At 41.6% G+C, this 18,036-nt stretch overlaps 1 protein-coding gene across 1 annotated transcript; it reads right to left on the minus strand.

Moving 5' to 3' along the window:
• Positions 1-456: 456 nt before the first annotated feature.
• itih5 (inter-alpha-trypsin inhibitor heavy chain 5) lies at positions 457-17,497 on the minus strand. Its single transcript, XM_078242851.1, has 14 exons — positions 17,218-17,497; positions 17,094-17,138; positions 16,229-16,392; positions 14,866-14,967; positions 13,786-14,057; positions 13,329-13,498; positions 12,883-12,999; positions 10,620-10,791; positions 9,345-9,654; positions 6,187-6,869; positions 4,809-4,862; positions 3,386-3,502; positions 2,347-2,724; positions 457-945 (listed from the first exon to the last, which is right to left on the minus strand). Exons 1-14 carry the CDS (start codon positions 17,338-17,340, stop codon positions 686-688), a joined length of 2,967 nt encoding a protein of 988 aa, XP_078098977.1. The 5' UTR covers positions 17,341-17,497; the 3' UTR covers positions 457-685.
• Between the last annotated feature and the right edge of the window lie 539 nt (positions 17,498-18,036).

An 18,036-nucleotide genomic window follows, 5' to 3' on the forward strand; every position in this document is an offset into this window, starting at 1 on the left:
AACAGGCCTGTAAAGTGCCACGGTGCCTCTTACCGAATGTATCTCTTTAATCTGTTCTATGAATAAAGATGATTGACACATGAACTGGTGTTTGGCGTTGAATTCCTGCAGCGGCCGGGCGAGGCAGTGCGATGACAGACAACCTGAGCGGGGACCTGGCCACAGCACACCTGTGTGGGCGGGGCCAGCAGCCCTGTGACCTCCAGATGATGACAGGGAGGACTACGGGGCTATGTGTATCTGTGTGTTCGGAGTGCATCTAGTCATTGGCACTGGGACAAGGGGTTAGTTACCCGTGTTGGTCTCCGTGGTAACCACGTGTGATCTTTAGCTCGAGGAGGCCACATTTAAGACATGTTGACATACATATTTGGTGCGTGAGGAAAAAAAAAAACACATTCCAAGATGAGTGCCATATCGATGCGTTTTTACGTCTCAGGAAACAGCCTCAAAAAGTGGGTTTAGGTGTTTTTATTTACAACTACAAAGTTATTGTAAAAAATAATACACATAATATAATTAAAACATTACATTTTCATTAGAAATAGTAAAAAAATATATTCAAAAGAGACTGAAAGAAAACTGACATTGGAAGGTTTGGCATTTGGGATGTGCTGGGATGTGATATGGATACAGAGTAAAAATGAGTGAAGTCATATAAATGCCACAGCTACAGTTTGTGGTGTCACACTCTGTTGGTCCCATGTGGCCAGTCCCCCGTGTCGAACATGTGTGACATCAAATAGTCCTCGTACTGTCCGTCTATCAGCTTGGCTGCGTTGTTCCGGGCGAACCAGCAGTCCACGCTCTGAGTCCCGCTGTAGATCCTCCTGCTCTTCTGAACCACCGGCACTGAGCGGTCCTTCACTTTCAGGATAGACGACGGCTTTGTGTCGGCCTGTGCAGGAAGCTCTGCCAGTCCCACTTCCTCATACAGGAACTGACCTGAAAGTCAAAGGGATAAGTTATTTTAGTGTCAGGGTTGGACTGATGTGAGTATTTAAAAATGTATTCATTTGTTTGCAAAACAATACAAGGATTCAGAATTTTCTTCAGAATTTCATAAATGGCAAGATAGGAGAATTCAATGATAATACCATGGTTTTTGTCACTAAATCTTCATCTGGGCATATTCACCCTGATGATGGTCTACTGACCAAAATCTTGGCTTTATCCTTAAATACTTAAATTGTGCTTCTTTTCTCCCAAGTGTTTTTTTTTTTTTTTGGCCTTCTTGTAGATTGTGTCATAAGTGCAGTGATCTCAGTGACAATTAGTAATGACCATTTTCTCTAGGCCACTACCTTGCTTTGACTGCAATTTATTCAGCCTGTCTTTAAAATTTAGATTTATGGCCCAGTAAACGTATAAGCTGTTCTCGCATCTTAAATCGCTTCTCAGCTGAAAGGTTTTCTGCAGCTTTTGACCAAAGTGCAGTGTTGTCTTCTAATGCTGACATTAATTGTCTGGTCCACTCCTTCAACACATATTGCTCATCAGTTTTGGATAAAGTGGCTCCAAGTAAAATGCGACTTGTTCCCTCTGTCAACTCATCCCCACGGTTAATTGACTCCACTTGCTGTTTTCGACGTATATGTCGGAGGGCTGAACAACAGTGGAAATCCACCAAGCTTCATGTTCACCGGATCCATCACAAAGAACTATTATCTGAATATAATAACATAGTTAAGGAGGCGAAGACCTTATTTCTTCCAGCAAGCATAACCCCAAAATCCTTTTTTGACACCGTCAACAACATTGTCAATCCTGCTCCTCCTTAAGTGCCAGTGACTTTCTACTTTTCTTTGAAAATAAAAACAGAGATGTCAGGAATAGCATCATCTCTTCTGCTACTGCATGTTCTGTTCATTCCACTCGGCCATCAATTTTGAATCGTTTTGCTCCTATTTCACTGCAAGAACTCACTGACTTGGTGAGCAGTATGAAATCTTCCTCGAGCCCGGTAGATGTAATACCAACTTCCTTATTTAAAAATGTCCTTGGTCTGTGAGTACTTGTGTGCTCTCTATAATCAACTGCTCTCTGAAAACTGGTTGTGTCCCATTGTATTGTAAGTGTAAAGTGTATTGTATTTGGATGTACAATTTGTTTAAAATGAAAACAAGTGAAATTAATAATGCATGTGATGTTTTTTGTTTTTTTTAGCAGAATTACATTGTGTTCCAATCTTTCCTATAATTCTAAGCAGATTCAGTCCAACACCATATTGTGTGATGTAATGAATATTGTTGCTTCTAGTGGCTGATAATGCGGCTTTAGGCTTTTAGGCATGCTCAATGATAAATAGTGATGGAATGTATTTGTCAGAGCCTCGTTAACACCTACCCAGCAGGCCGTGACAGTTGCGCGACAGCCCGTTGCTGTCAGCGATGTAGAACCCCAGATGGTCTCTCTGGTAGGGGGCTGGATTCTTGTACTGATGCAGCAGGATCACAAACACGATGTTTCCTCCGACCGTCACGGTCACATTAGACTTTCCCACAATGGACACTGACAGAGCACCGCTGTCCACCGCGACTGTGGAGTGGCAGGGCAGCACCATCCGGTCCCGCCCGTCCAGGATGACTTTCTTAGGTGTCACCTCGATGTAGGCACGTCTGGGCTGATCCACCACGATGGTGATGGTGCTGAAATAGGTACGCTGTTGCTTGTGGCTGCCGGGCGGAGCTGGGGCGCCGATTAGCTTACCGTTTACTGTCACACCTGGAGACACAAGATGTGAATGACCTAATTACCTAAACCAGAGATTTTCAACACGGGGTCCGTGACCCCTAGGGAGCCCTCATAGGATGTGCAGGGCGGCCGCCAAATGATGTCATTTTTGAACGTTTATTTAAAAAAAAATTTAAACGTGTGAAAATGTACATTAATATGAATTCAACATATTAAAAGCAAAGATAAATTGGCTTATTTGTGGAAAAAAACACAACGATTTATCCATTGAACTAAGCTTACTATAGGTAAGGTAGTCACTATGGTCGCCATACAGTTCATCCTAAGGATTCACTGTGCCTTCCACATGTATGTTTAAAGGAGAAATGCAAAATTTGATTAGCATGAAAACATATCCCAGAAAATGGTCGACTTGGTACATGTTATTAACCCCTAGGTTCATTTTGTGCCGGATTTCTCCTTTAACATTAAAAAATGATGTATAAATAATATCCATTAATTTCATCCATCTGGTCCAGTTTAATATGCAACAAAATTGTATACAGTATATGTAGTAGGGGGACCCTACCCCGTCTGTCTTTCAGCTTAGGGGTCCTTGGCCTAAAAAACGTTGAAGACACCTGACCTATAGCATAAATGATGTGAAATAAGGGTTTAAGCGCCGTGTACGGAGGTTTGTGAGGAGTCTTACCGGAGTACTTGTGGTCAGACACCAGGCCCAGGATGTGTCCAGGCTCCCCGTTGATGTTGAAGCACACGGTCAGTTTACTGAGCGGGAACTCAACCACAAAGTGGGGGTCACCATCCGCTGAGGTAGTTTAAAGGTTAAGAGAGAGAGAGAGAGAGAGAAAAATCGCTGTGTCTTTAAAAACAGCGACAAGAATCAGGAATATAACAAGCAGGCCTGAAAATAGAATGCTTAAAGTGATTTTTGAGAGCATTGTGTTTACATTATATGACTGTAAACCAGTGATATAAATCAGGAAGAAGGCACTTTTATGTTACAGTATGCAGGAAGATGGACGTTGCAAGTAATTACACCTTTTCAGAAAGTACGTAATTTAAAAAAAAATAATTAGATAACTGGCACCAGGCCATTATGTAGGGAGATCCAAATATCATTGAATAGTTAAATAAATAAAGGAAACATGAACGTTTTTGTAATATTTTGTTGCCATCTGGTCAAAAATAACTTAACATGTAGAGTTCTGCCGGGTGAATTAGGACTCATGATGTCAGTATTTCTAAAATCCTGGCTACAGCTGTTACATAGTACAGGTAAAATACCCACTTAGCTTTAAAAAATGACCCCAGAAACATACTCCAGCTTCAGAAAATACTGGTTAAATAAGCCCTGTTTAAGAAAACTCATTTAGTGACGCTAGGGCAAAAAAGGCTAGCTAGGAGACGGGTGGGACTTTAGAAAAGTCTTTAATTTTCCATGTTGTGATAAATGAAACTTTAAAACTTGAGCTGCAATCTCTGACACTATCGTGAAACCTGTACTTAATATTAAGAAAAGCAACGCCTAATTAGTAGCTGTCTTCAATTTGGCAATTTTTCTCAGGACTTCTATTGATCTTAAAAATCTCAGATTGGAGTTTCTTCAGGCTTGTGAGAACCAGCTAAGATGAATAGAGAGCAACAGTAATGACGGGGTCATTAACCCTCACTAACTGTCTCTGATGGGGTCCCTCTCTTTACTGTAACACATCATCCACTTCTCATCTCTTACCTCTGTCCCATTCAACCACAGTGTGTGTGTTTGTGAACACGCACTTGCACGTTTAAAGTGCCACGTAGTGCTTGTGTTGGTATTTCAATTAGACCCCTGTGTGTTCTTTCCTCTTTTCAGGTCATGTTCAGAGGCATTATCCAGACTGTCTGACGAACATCCAAATTACAGGCTGCCCACACAGAGAGAGAGAGACAGAGAGAGAGAGAGAGAGAGACTACTGTATATTCTCCCTCTCTTCTCTTTCAAGTCTCCTTATGGAGTCTTGGAACCACTGCCTATGTTCTTACAGTATACAAGGTTCAGAGGCTATCAGATGAAAAAGGCACGGGGAAATGTACAACCATTTACATGAGAGAGAGAGAGACTGTGGAGTCACCTGATGTTTTGGAGACGGTGATGGATTTCTTGGCTGGTCGTCTCTCAACTTTACCTACAAGGAAGAGAACATTTATCTCCTGCAATGAATCAGAGGGCTGCCATTGTTTGACACTTCCTCTAAAAATCTTTGTTGGTGGGTCAGTTATTATTGTAACACAGGGTGTGTGAAGAGAAAAAAAAGCTATATGATCTGCATATTCTCTTAACCAGAAACGTACTTTGAAACTTCTCTCTGTAAGTTAGTAGTCTTTTCTTTTTGTTTTTTTTTGTAGAGGACAATAGCTTAGTTAGCTTGGATTCCCAACAGTTACAATGGCTTCTAGGGCTGGTAGGCTGCGAGCAAAACCATAAAAAATGGTAATTTTCTTTTAGATCCACAAACAAAAGGGATCAAATGCAGATATCATTTGACACTACTTCGTACTGGGTTATTTCATATTTAAAAAATATTTTTTCGGGCATTTTAGGCCTTTATTTCTATAGGACAGATGAAGACATGAAAGGGGAGAGAGAGGGGGAATGACATGCAGCAAAGGGCTGCAGGTCGGAGTCGAACCCGCGGCCACTGCGTCGAGGAGTAAACCTCTATATTTGTGCGCCTGCTCTACCAGCTGAGCCAACCTGGCCACATTATTTCATATTTAGATCTCTCTTGCAGCATAATGCTTGCAAACATAATATTTTTTGCCGCAATTTGGTAAATAGCTAACCATGCTATCGATAAAAGGAAATTGTATTTAGTCACATTTTCTCGGCTATACACATTTTTCGTTCGCCAGTGTATTACCTGTTCACCTGTGTCACAAAGAACTATAATTTTTGTTTACATTGACAAGAAATGTAAACCACTAACTGTGCTAACAACACATACAAGCTGTATCTAGCCATATTTGAGTGTATTCACCAAAATGTAGCTCAATAAACAGCCTGTTTGTTGCTAGCGCAATTAGCTGTCTGTGACCCAATGTTAGCAATCATAGTTGTATGCAACAAAGGTGGACAGCTAACCATCCTAGTGACAAGCAGAAGCAGGTTATTTTGCTATATTTTGGCAACATTTTGGTCCGTATTGACTGTGTTGAAGTGGATTATGGTGTAAAAGTGGTTTTAAAAGATTCAGTTGATATTATGGTACTTCTTTTTGGCCATTCAACTCGGTCACCGTTTAAATCCATTGTTACTGTTGGGAATCCAAGCTAATTGTGGCTGCCGTCTTCTGCAAAGGACCAACTTATCAGAACCACAGTGAGAATTTGATACTTTTTTTTTTTTTTTAAAGAAGTTGTAAATTTCAATCCCATTTTAGACAATCCCTTTTTGTCCTTGTGTACTTCTCAGACACCCTCTACAACCAAATCTAGGAGACACAGCCTCACCAATCTTGTTGCTCAGAGATGAAGTCTGGCTGCCTGGCTTCTCGTTGGGTTTCTGTGGCTTTCCGTCCTCTCTGTCGCCTGGCAGCTCATTGGCAGTTGAGACAGCCTGACCAGCTGATGGGGGGATGGTGGGCGCCGGGGCCATGGTGCCGTCAGCCAGGACCTCGGGCTTCTCCACCACCAGGTTGGTGAGGGGGGTGAGGAAGTGGTAGGTCAGAGACAGATTGGTGGCCTGCTGGATGTGGTCTTCCCTCTCCTTGCTGGTTTGGCTGCGCAGCCGCGACCGTAGCCTGTCCTTGACGCTCAGGAAACCCCACACGCGTTCCACAAAGTCTCCCGCTATGGAACCCAAAGCATCTCCTAATCCCTGTGCGACCCCTGACCCTGGAGTCTTGGCTCCAGCAGCCATTGCTGCGGTGGCTGCTTTCACGTGTTTCTCAGTCTCTAGCTGTCGGTGCCGCAGTGGAACATCGGTCTCCAGGACGATGCTCCTGTCGCTGTTGCTGGCTGTGACCTGGACGTGGAGGGATTCTGCGCTGTTGTTGGTCAGCTTGCCAGCGATGACGATCTCGGAGCCGTTGAAGTAGTTGGTGAACAGATGCTGAGTGACGTACTGGACGGAGTCCTCGGTGTAGTTGATCCTTATGTCAGACAGCAGAGGAGTTCCTATCTCATCGTAGAACCTAGAACGGAAAGAGGAGACATCTAGGATTCATACACGGCAAAATAGGTTGTCTGTCATTTCCCTCCAGAACAACCTTTATCATGAGAGTAATCTGGTGTCCCTTTTGGCAGGCCAACGTTAAAAAAAAAATTAAAAATAAGTAAAATTACTTTTACAAAAACTACCTTTGACCCTCTTGGCTAGGACAATTTTATTCTAAATGTACTGTTTAACTCGCAAACATCAAGTTGGCAGAGCAAATTAATGCTTACTCAGAGATTGTAAAATCCTACCTCATAGGATTAGACTGTAAATTGCCTTAAAATATGATTCATGAATTATATTTTTCTTCTTACCAGTATCCTATAGCAACACCAACACAGATTGTTGCAGTTTTTTTGGGGGCAGATCTAATGCTAATGTCACTCTGAGTATTGCCTATGTTGTCACGATACTCTGCAGTATAAATTATTTTCTTACACATTATGCACACACTCTTCAAACCTGATTATTCCTCTCTGTTGATCATCAATCAGTTGCATGTTCAGTGTCTTTGCTCAAGGGCACATCAGCGGTAGTTTTTGAGGCAGAAAAAGGAGCGTGTTATTACAGATTTCATCAAATGTCTTATGTATGCAAACAAGCCTCCTTCCGCCCATAAACCTGCTTGTCTAACCTCTCAAAGCTACTTCCAGCCCACTTAAGAGTTTGTGCACACATTCATAAAAGAGTGTGTATGAAGCAAAAGGTTGTCAGTGTGTGTACAAGTATTCCGTCCTGTGCTAGTTGTCACGCCGCAGTTATCCTCCTCACCCTCTTAACCAGCGTGTTTGTTCAAACAGGACGAGGGTTATTATCTGCGGAGGCTATCTGTTAAGCTCACGTACATACGCAGATGCAGGTTTCACAACACACACACATTCCTGATCAACTGAACAAACACCTCGTGTGTCCGAGTGCGGAAGAGGGTTGTGTGTAAAGGTTAGAAGAAGAAAAAAAATGTCTGAGAGAGAAAGAGGGTGGCTGTTTTAGTCTGTGGCTGTCCCGTGTTGAAGTTGATTAAAGAGGTCTGTTGTCAGCACCGTCATATTTGCGGTCTTGGTTCCCTCGTAGCTTGATGAGAGATGGAGGGACGTGTCAGAGGAGTAGAGGGAGTCGGATTATACACACATGAAGGGGGGGATTTGACAATAATTACTTATTTAAAGTAATAAGCAATGATATCTTCTTATTAATGAGGAATTCTTTGTCTTTTCATGTTCGAAACATCTAATGTCTAGTAGGTGTTTTGTGGGGAAAAGGTCCCCACCTCCAAAGGTGGAGACAGAAAAGAAAATGACCATCTTGCATGAAATGTTTTGAAACTACATACAATAACCAATAATATAATAATAATTGTAGTAGTCCCCATTTGTCAATATAGTAGCCATATCTTGTACTATTTTAAATGGCTACCTCTACATTTCCTAATAGTTCATCTTCTAGATGGCCTAGAGTCAGAAAAGAGACTTCTGGCTTCAAGCCACTATTGGATCAGTTTGATGCCAGTTGAAATCCAAAAATAAGAAATAAAAATGAACTTTTCATTACTTTTGTTGTCAGGTGTAAATCTGAACAGTGACTTCTTGCTTCAGGCTAGTTTGATGCCAGTTTCACACCAGTTTGGCTACACTTTCACGCCAGAATTAGGAGAGATTACGATCAGCTTCAGACAGACCACTTTGACTCCAGTGTCAGGTCAGATTTAAGATCAATTAACACCAATCTTAGGGTGTTTACAAACCTATAGTTCGCTCTGGTCCAAATCAGTGGATGTATAGATAATAATGTTTGTTTTCCTGTTGGTTCGGTTTCTTTTCACACAGAAAAAAAGCAAACCGTTGCAGTTGGGTCAGATCGAGGTCGGATCACTTTCCCACCAAAAATGGACCGAAACCACTTCCTGTAAAGGCCACCACTGTAAAGGTTTTACAGTGCTGCTGTTTTGGTCTGCACTTTTTTTTACACAATTGCTGTGTTCAGAACTGCCAAAATGAATTATACCAGGGGGAAGGTAAACTACAGTCAGATTCAAACTGATAAAAACAAGACCACTTTCAGACCACATTGTTGGGCCAGTCTTGGGCCAGTTTCACGCCTGTGTTAGATCTGTTCAGATCTGATATTCAGATAAAGAAAGAAACCTTCTTCATTTATTTCATCTCAGTTAGCACCATGGGATTCCTTGGCCCTATAAAAATAGGTGTAGCCACCAGTATCTTGAGTGTAGGTCATCTGGAAGCTGGAATAATGGATAACCTCCATATTGGTTGCCATTTTTACAAATCCACGTTGGCATCTGGGAAAATGTGATTTCCTATTTTATATATCTATACACAAAATGTTTAGGTTTGGAAAACTCACAAGATGGACCAAATGGCCTGTGATGGAAGAAATATTCCATCAACATATAGACTGGATTGACGGAGACAAAAGACGGAAAGCACACTCTTACCCTTTGAGCATGGCGCTGGCGTCGGCCTCCTCGTGGATGCGTCTCATCATCCCACAGTTTTCCAGAGCCATGCGCTCCAGCAGCCGGTAATCCACGTCGTTCCCAAGCCCGATGGTGAAGATGCAGAACTTCTCCTGCACGGCTGAGCGAGTGTTCCCCAGGATCGAAATGGACTGTGTCACCCCGACCGTGGGCCGCCCGTCCGTCAGGAAAATAATGAGGGAGACGCTGTTGGGGCTGGCGTCAGGGCTCGAGAGGTAATCACGAAGCAGAGAGGAGCCCGTCTGGATGGCATCATCGATATTTGTGCCTGCAATGAAGATAATTGCTCAGGAAAAAAAGGATTGGAAATACAGTCAATAAGTCAAACTTTATAGATTTTATGCCATGAGGCCAGGAAATGAAAAGCTCATTAAACATGGTTGTTTTTCCACTTTCCACCTATGGATCATGTTTTTCAATGCAGATAACCATTTTCTGTCTAGACCTTTACATTTAACCATTGTGTTGTCTTCCACTGGACCATGCACTTGTCGTCCTCCCGGGCCAAAACAAAGAAATCCACACTTTTTTTGACGTTTTTGTCCTTTTTTTCAATGTTTTTGGCGCTATTTTTGTTGCCGTTTTACACTTCTTTTCACTACCATGTATAACACCACTAACACCAACTTATTACTAGTTTTACACTTATTTTTGGAATTCATGGTCAATAAACCTCATTTATAGGAAATTATACCTAATCCTTGAGTTAGAAAAGCAGAAATTATGAACTATTTAGACTAATATTAAAGGAAGGATAATCACAGACTGGTATATGTCAACGTTCATTTGGGATACTGTTTCGAAACGTTTCAATTTCTTTGTCAAATGCTAAAAAAATTTAACAAAACGCCCCAAATTCTATGAAATTAGAGATCCGATCTTTTGTTGTACTTGCGAAGCGCGTTGTATGGAATCATCCATGTTATTTTTGGTTAATTAAAATGAGTTAGTTTAAAAGAAACCCATTATTCTGTTATAGACATTTAGGAAATGGGTCAAATTTGACCCGAAGACAACAAGGGTTAATCATATTTACACCAGACAATGTTCTCATAGTACACTTTTAAGTCTTCAGTGAACAATGCTGGTCATGTTGCTCCGAGGAAATTCAAGTTCTTCTTGACAACTAAAAATACATTAATCCAACAAACAGAATCATGTCCATTATCCATCAAAATATAGGAACATTTTGAAGAAGACAAGCCATAAGGTTAATATGATAATATGTCTTACCTCCAGTGGGCACCAGCATGTAAATAAACTTCTTGGCATCTCTGACGTTAAGGGGCGTCACCGGTACGAGACGGTTGGGCTGCCAAACTTTTATCTTATTGGAGAAGCTGACCAAGTTAAAGCGATCGCCGGGTCGCAGATCCCTCAGAATGGTGAACAGAGCGTCTTTAGTCTGAGAAAGAAAGAGAAATAATTTGAATAATTGTTTTAATTTGTTTCAATACCACTTTCAAAACAAGGCTAGGGTTTTTAATATCATATTCCACAAAAAGAATGTTGAATTTCTTACAGCAGATAAATGTGTGAACTCTAGGTTCAATAGAATGCTGGATCCACAACGTGGTCATGGTATCTGTGGTGCAGCCATAGTTATTGTATTATAACGCTAAAGTGATTGGAAACAAATCATGCATTCCATTTTTTTTTCCCATTCATATTTTAATTAATTCAGTTAGTTTTGAATGGGTTCTGTATGCCATTGCATTGAGGCTGACACAATATATCCAAAACTTTATGGAAAAAATGTTTTAGCCTCAATTAGTCTGATTGAAGTTAAATGTTGTCTGTTACATACAGCTGGGTTTTGGTTGTTTGCTGATAATTCAGGCATTATACTATCATTGTATTACGTACATATATATGTATCCATTTGGAGCTATAACTTAGAAACTTGACCCCAGAAACTTCAGGAGTAAAGTATAAGAAATGTATTATATCTTAAATTGGATAATTACTCAGCATTAGTCTCTCTTGACAGCCGTCTGGTTTGCTTTGAATATCTCCGTTTGAGGAAATAGACAAGCAAAAGTGCCCAGTCTAATTCCTACTTTTCTGTTCTGGAGCTTCACAATGGCAGCCTCTCTGCAGCCCTGAGTGTGGGTGTGATATATAATTTGGCGCAGGGGGGTTTATAGATGTCTATATGGGCTGTATAAAGCAGGGGTCACCACCCCAGACTGACCTATACACTAAAACCCTATTGTGGAGCCACATCAAAACACACTTGTTGTTCTGTTCCTGCGGCCCACTGGGGTCTGGCGATGGGTGGGGGGACGGTTCAAGGGGTCGAGGGTGCTGTTGTCTAGAAAGTTCCATTACCCCATAGACACTGACCTTCCTCCCTCACAGCACTGCCTTGTGCTGTATGTTTCCACTTTTCTGTCTCACTGAAAACCTGTTTTTTCTGTACTCATGGCAGCTGCAGAGATCAGCTCTGAGTCTGGCTGAGGGGACTACCGTGCTTTTGCAGATGGAGGAAAAGGTCTGATATTGATATTCAAGTGTGGGAGTGAGGACATAGGGTGTCAGGTTTTCAATCCAATACAGCCATTGAACTTCTGCTTAAAAGCTGGCTAAATTGCTTTGCATGGGAAGCAAGAATTTCCTCTGACACTCTGGAAAAGTAAGAAGTTCATATCTTATCTGGTACTTCTGGTCCAAGTTGGAACTTTTATCTGCAATAGGTAAGACTTGTTGTTGCAGCAGATAGAGTATAAGTGTCCCTCAGATTGGCCCAAATTCAATGCTGAAGTCCGGTATGAGCACTAGGAAGATCAACAGCAAGCGTTGAATAAATATTTAAAGGCCCACACCTGTGTCTTCCCATCACAATGGAATTTGAAAATAATCTTAATTTAAGGGCCATTTCCTATCTTTTTCTAAAGATATCGATAGCCCCATATCATACCATACATACAAGATGCAGTGGGAAGCTCCAGAAACATCACAATTAACATTCTGTCACCTAAATTATGTTAACGCTGCATAGTAATGCAGTTAAAAGCACCTTTTATTTTGAAGGCTCTGACATCTGATACTTGAGAGTAAATGCACCAAATTAACATCTTTACAATTCAACGCTCTTCAGCAGTCAAGCCTCAAATTTCAAATGTCCAAGCTTCCTGCAAGAAGTTAAATGCACCTGCACAGGAAAGTTTTCAGAACTATCTACATTTGCAGCTCTTGTATAAATTAGAGAAACATGTAGGAAAAACATGCATTTGTCAAAAACCTAAACTTTAACCTATAAGCCTATGATACGGTATATCAAGTGTACAGGGATTTTTGGTAAGTAGGTTAGCATGCAAAAATACCGGATCTTTAAGAGTAAAATCCCAAACTTTTTTCCTATAAAGGAGTGAAAACCCTGTACAGAGAAAGATCACAGATACTCACTGCATTTAGAATGGCCATCATTAAACACATTCCTACAGCTTTAACTTGACAAGAGTTTTCTAAATATCCACCGAGTGTGCTGCTTTACCTGTCTGATCTTTGTCCCCACCATGGAGGCGCTGGTGTCGATCACAAACACCACATTCTTGGGCACAACTGGCAGGTCTTTGGGGGCAAAGTAGTGGACGAAATGTCCGTTTAAAACCTGGGAAAGAAAGAAGTTTACAGACGTGCAACAGGCAGTGAGTTGCGAGTAGTTGTGTGCGATTAGCAAAACATAGTTTGGCTCTGAAAAGTTTGAGAGTTTGGCAGCGGAGTGACTGCGGTGGCAGGAAACTAGAGAAATGAATCACTAACAGGTGGGTGGGTGAGTGAGTGAGTGTGTGTGTGTGTGTGTGTGTATTGGATGGGAAATGTGTGTTGTAAAATTTGAAAACGAATGCCTTTTCAGTCTGCTTTTCTCCATCAAACCCATTGCTCATCTCTGTGTTTATTGTGCATGTTTGCTTGTCAGAGTCTAGGAGTGTTGTGCACCTGAATGTCTCCTATCCCCATGTCTCTCTGCACATCGTAGCGGATCACGAAGTCTCCCAGGATGCCGTTGGTGGTGATCTTGGCCTGTTGGACGATGTTGGGCCCGAAGGTGATCTTGCAGACGTTCTTTTCGTTTTTGATCACAGTGGTGATGGGAGGCTCGGGCTTGGCTGAGGCACAAAGACAGGAAGTGTGTTTGTGTTTAACTGGCTCAAGAACAAAAGCCTAAGACAAGTAAAGTGACCCTGACCTAAAGTGGATTTAAAAGGGTTGCTCTAACAATGATCTCTGTGTTCTTTGAGCTTGGCTGAGACAAATACAGTTTTAACCTTGGTTTATTTTTTATTCATGTAGTTCTACTCTAGTATGTTATGTATGAGAAATATATATGAAAGCAAAATAAGAATGAACACTGCAAAAATAGTAAAAAAATGTTAAATAATATGTATCTGTAAACCTGGTGTTTTGGGTGCATTAGGCCCAGTTGCAGTGTTGGTGCTCCTGTCGCTGCGGAGCGGCAGCACCTGGAGGTCCGTGATAGGCGAGTGGTCAGCGATGGTGACGTCCAGGCTGAGGCGGCTGACTAGCTGCAGCGGCCGCAGGCTGGTGACGTGTTCGTAGCGTCCCAGCCGCCGCTGCAGAAGCTGCTCGTAGGTCAGCAGGAACACGGCTCTGTTCCGACCCGGGATGCTGGCCGCCATCCTGAAAACCTCCACTTCCGGCTCAGGACTGGAGGGGAGGAGAAGGGTCGAGACAGTGTAAGTAAAAAGTCACTTTCATGCAACAATTATTTTTATTTTTTATTTTTTTGGGGGCTTTTACGGCCTTTAATCGACAGGACAGCTTGAAGACAGGAAAGGGGGGGGTCGACATGCAGCAAAGGACCACAGATTGGATTCGAAGCCACGGCTGCTGCCAAGGACTTTAAGGTACTTGTACTTAACTTGAGTTTTTTCCATTTACTGCTACATATCAGAGAGAAATATTGTAGGCTACGTTTTAGTTCACTACATTTATTTAAGAGAAATAGTTTTCTGTTTTTAAGATTTAAAAGATGAAAGTGCTACTTCTGTCTAATTTCACAGCTTCCACTTCAATCCTTTTCTTCCTTCTCGGCTCTGTCCTTTTACAGTGGAGTAAGTGAGTCACCAAAATCTAATTTAATGAAATGTCACTTTTCATATGACAGCTTGAAACGTGATGTCACTCCTTCCATATGTCACCTTTTGGGTCACGGATTTTTACGACAATCCTCCTCGCCTCTGATGAAATTACCTTATTTCAGACACACACACACACACACACACACACACACACACACACACACACACTCACTCTTTGTGTCTAGATGTGGCTGTAAGGGTTTCAGTTGGGTTATTATCAATCTCTGTTTGCAAAATAGGAACATTAGAGGGAGCGAGCACTGCTTTGTAATTAGGAGGAGACGCCAGACCATAGGAGTGGCCACACACACACACACACACACACACACACACACACACACACACACACACACACACACTCAGGTTTCTCTTACCTTGCAGCACCTGAATCTTTGTTCTTGGCGTTGCCGTTGTCCTGCTTGACCCTCTTTTCCTTCGGCATGACCTCGCTCTGGTAGACTCGCCCTCCAATGATCCTGGTTCACGGGGGCCAAAGGTCGAGGATTAGAGCGGGGCTCATATTCAGGACCACCCATTGTCACATTTCAACTGGCTTTTCTCACACAAAAGACAGGATTTTTGCGGACAAAATCCTGTTGTTCCCTATTTATGGGTGCACTGTGTGTGTGTGTGTGTGTGTGTGTGTGTGTGTGTGTGTGTGTGCAGCCGTCTAAAAGTTTTAACCCTTTCTTGTCTCCTTGCTAACATCTCCATAGCAACTGAAACATCATAAATCCTCCCAACCAGACAGGATGATGTTATTCATTAATTTTTAGTTCCGAAGTGTTAACTTTGGTGCTCCGTTTCCTGCTGATGAGATGGTTTTATGGATCCAAAAAGGTTAATTGTATTAATAGTTTGATCTCTGCCTTCCATTTTAATGATCAGCTGTTCATAATAGGACTCAAGACTGGCTTTAATTATGGCAGTTACCTTCTGAAACTTGACCATCCTTACTTAAAACAATAGTCATTGCTTAGACCTAGATTTAGCATCTATTTATTAATATTCATAAGACGCTCTGTTCATTTTGTAAATGTGCCTTTCATCGATTTATTTCTAAAGTTGTACTTGCACAAGCGTCACTTTTTAAACATTAGGCTTCTACTACTGCTGTTTTCTGGTTATATGTTTATTACATCAAGAGAAGCCAAGACAATAAAGATCATTCTGATTTTATTCACAGGAATTAGAATGATCATCTTAATAGGAGAGCAGTGGTTCCCATCTTGGGGGTCAGGCACTTTCTAGGGGTCCCAAGATAAAACTAAGGGGTCACAACATATACAAATGTAAATTTAAATATGTTTTGTGCTTTTTTTCTTCTAAAGTACTGGTTGCTTTTACCTCCTTGTGCTTCTAGAATTCATTCAAATGAAAAAAGTCAACTGCTGCTCACAACACATGTCAACACTGAAGCCATATAATAACCTGAGATCAAGGGTCACAACATTGCTTCATTTCAAAGAGGCAGCAGCACAAACAAAATGTATCTTCTAATTGCTTCCTCTTTTCTTTGGTGAGTTTTATGTTTTAACATCAGTTGAAAGTTCACATGCTCTTCAGAATATTTTACAATTGGATTATGTTGTAAAGGCATTTAGTCCGTTTTTACTATAAGCTGAGATACAAGATTTTTAGGCGACACTAATGTCTATAAAACCCCATTTTGTTATGATTTTTTAGGTTCACCATGTGAGTTATTGTTGCTGCTCAGTTGACCTGCAAGACTCTTACATGGTGAAGTTGGATACGTAGGCTCCCGCGGGGATCTGAAACTGGAAGACGCCCTCGGCAGCGGCGGAGTGCCGGTTGAGCATGGCGCAGTACACCGCGGTGAAGGCGTAGCGGGAGATTATGGTGGTCTTGATGGAGAGTTCCTGGATATGCGGTTTAGTCTCCTGCAGAGGTAAAGTTAAAACACCATTACTGCAGAACCTATACCACTTGGACTTCCAGATCACTGTTTGTAAACGCCAATTTGGCACGATTTTACGCAGCCCTGCTGTGCGTATCGAGAATAACGCAATGTATTGATTCCTCATCCCAAGAAAACACGAATTTCCCCATAGTTACAATAACCAACACAGAGGCAGAGGAACGTGTTCCCATGAGCTAAGATCCAGTGCATTACAGATACTCTGCCACATCTGCGCGCTTGGCGGATCTCCTGTGCGTCACGCCCTAAAGAGCACAATTTCAGGGTGACACAATATGTTTCTGAATAACTGAAACTAGGTCATGCATTCTGTATCACTGTTAGAAATAGAAAGTTCTGTTTAATCACATGTTTTCTTAATGCCAGGGAGATTAGTCACCATAAACTTCTAAACTCAGAGTATTGACGGATTTAAAGGTGTCATTATGTAGTTGATGTGCCAAAACATAATGCCCAAGACAACAAGCTAATGTAGGGCATTGTTTTTATCCTTCATTTTAAATAAACCACTTAAAATGTCGATTTCTTTTTATTTGCTTAGCCTATAAAAAAAAACGTTTTAAACGTTTTGGACTCAACCTAAACGTGTTAGCCTCTAAATTTAAGGAACAAAAATAATAATATTAAAACATCGTTATATCTATGTAGTAAATTTGACTTTACCTTGACTAGTATAGTTTTCACCTGCCGCGGGACCCTGCGTGGCGCCTGTGTGTACAAAAAAGGAGTCAGATAAGAAATTCCAAACACAAGAATGTACAACACCTTCGTTTTTTAAATGTCTTACAATGCCTAAATCAAAGTCTGCGAGGTCGGAATCAATGTCATCTGCAAACTGGGATTCCTCCAGTCGCCCCAGTACACTTTGGCTGGTGCATATCAGTAAAGTCAGCAACAGCAGCAGCAGCATCTTGCAGTCCTTCTCCAGTAAAACTTAAAAAGATAAATGGGACATTATTATTTCCAGCGCGCAGCGTCTCCGAGTATCCGTCTGTCCAGACCAGAGTGACCGGACAGAGCGGTGACACGGTGTGGAGGAGAAAAATACGCCCACCCACTGGAGGCGAGGGATGTAGTGTTTTCAGTCCCACTCCTTGAATGAGTGGCAATTTGGGCTGCTGTTGCCTTCAGGGAGTGTCGGATTTTTTTGTTTTGTTACAATTATGAGTCAAACCCTTAAAAAAGTGACTGAAAAAGGTGTCCAGTCTGGGAGGAGCAGAGAGCAGGATTCGGCTATATAGCGGAGGCTTATTTGAGGCTGTATTTCCTTCCGCCATCAGATTATTTTCTACCGTGTTCATCACTTGTATGTTATTCACACCATTTAGTCAGGTTTGACACAAAAAGAGAAATACGGCTTTAAAAGGAAAGTCTCCCCCATGTGCATGTGGTACTTGCAACCACGACTAGGTGGCTGACATGAACTTTCGGAGTTCAATTAGTCCCTCGTATATTTTAAAATGACTCCATGTTTGACATTCTGTGTGATAATTAGTTAGTAGTTAATGTCTTTTTTTTTTTTTTTAAATATAGTTTTTATGCATATTTATTTATTTATTTGTAGACCTAGTTGTCAGTAGAGGCAGAGATGGGGTGACACTTTCTT

This window comes from Sander vitreus, chromosome 23, assembly GCF_031162955.1.
Source record: "Sander vitreus isolate 19-12246 chromosome 23, sanVit1, whole genome shotgun sequence".
NCBI lineage: Eukaryota > Metazoa > Chordata > Actinopteri > Perciformes > Percidae > Sander > Sander vitreus.

Excerpts from the sequence above, each read along its gene's own strand:
- itih5 (XM_078242851.1), bottom strand. The coding sequence starts at position 17,340 with ATGCTGCTGCTGCTGTTGCTGACTTTACTGATATGCACCAGCCAAAGT. Across the intron at positions 14,058-14,865 it reads AAAGATTCAGGTGCTGCAAG|TCCTGAGCCGGAAGTGGAGG; the intron begins GTAAGAGAAACC and ends CCTCCCCTCCAG. Across the intron at positions 946-2,346 it reads CAACTGTCACGGCCTGCTGG|GTCAGTTCCTGTATGAGGAA; the intron begins GTAGGTGTTAAC and ends TTTGACTTTCAG.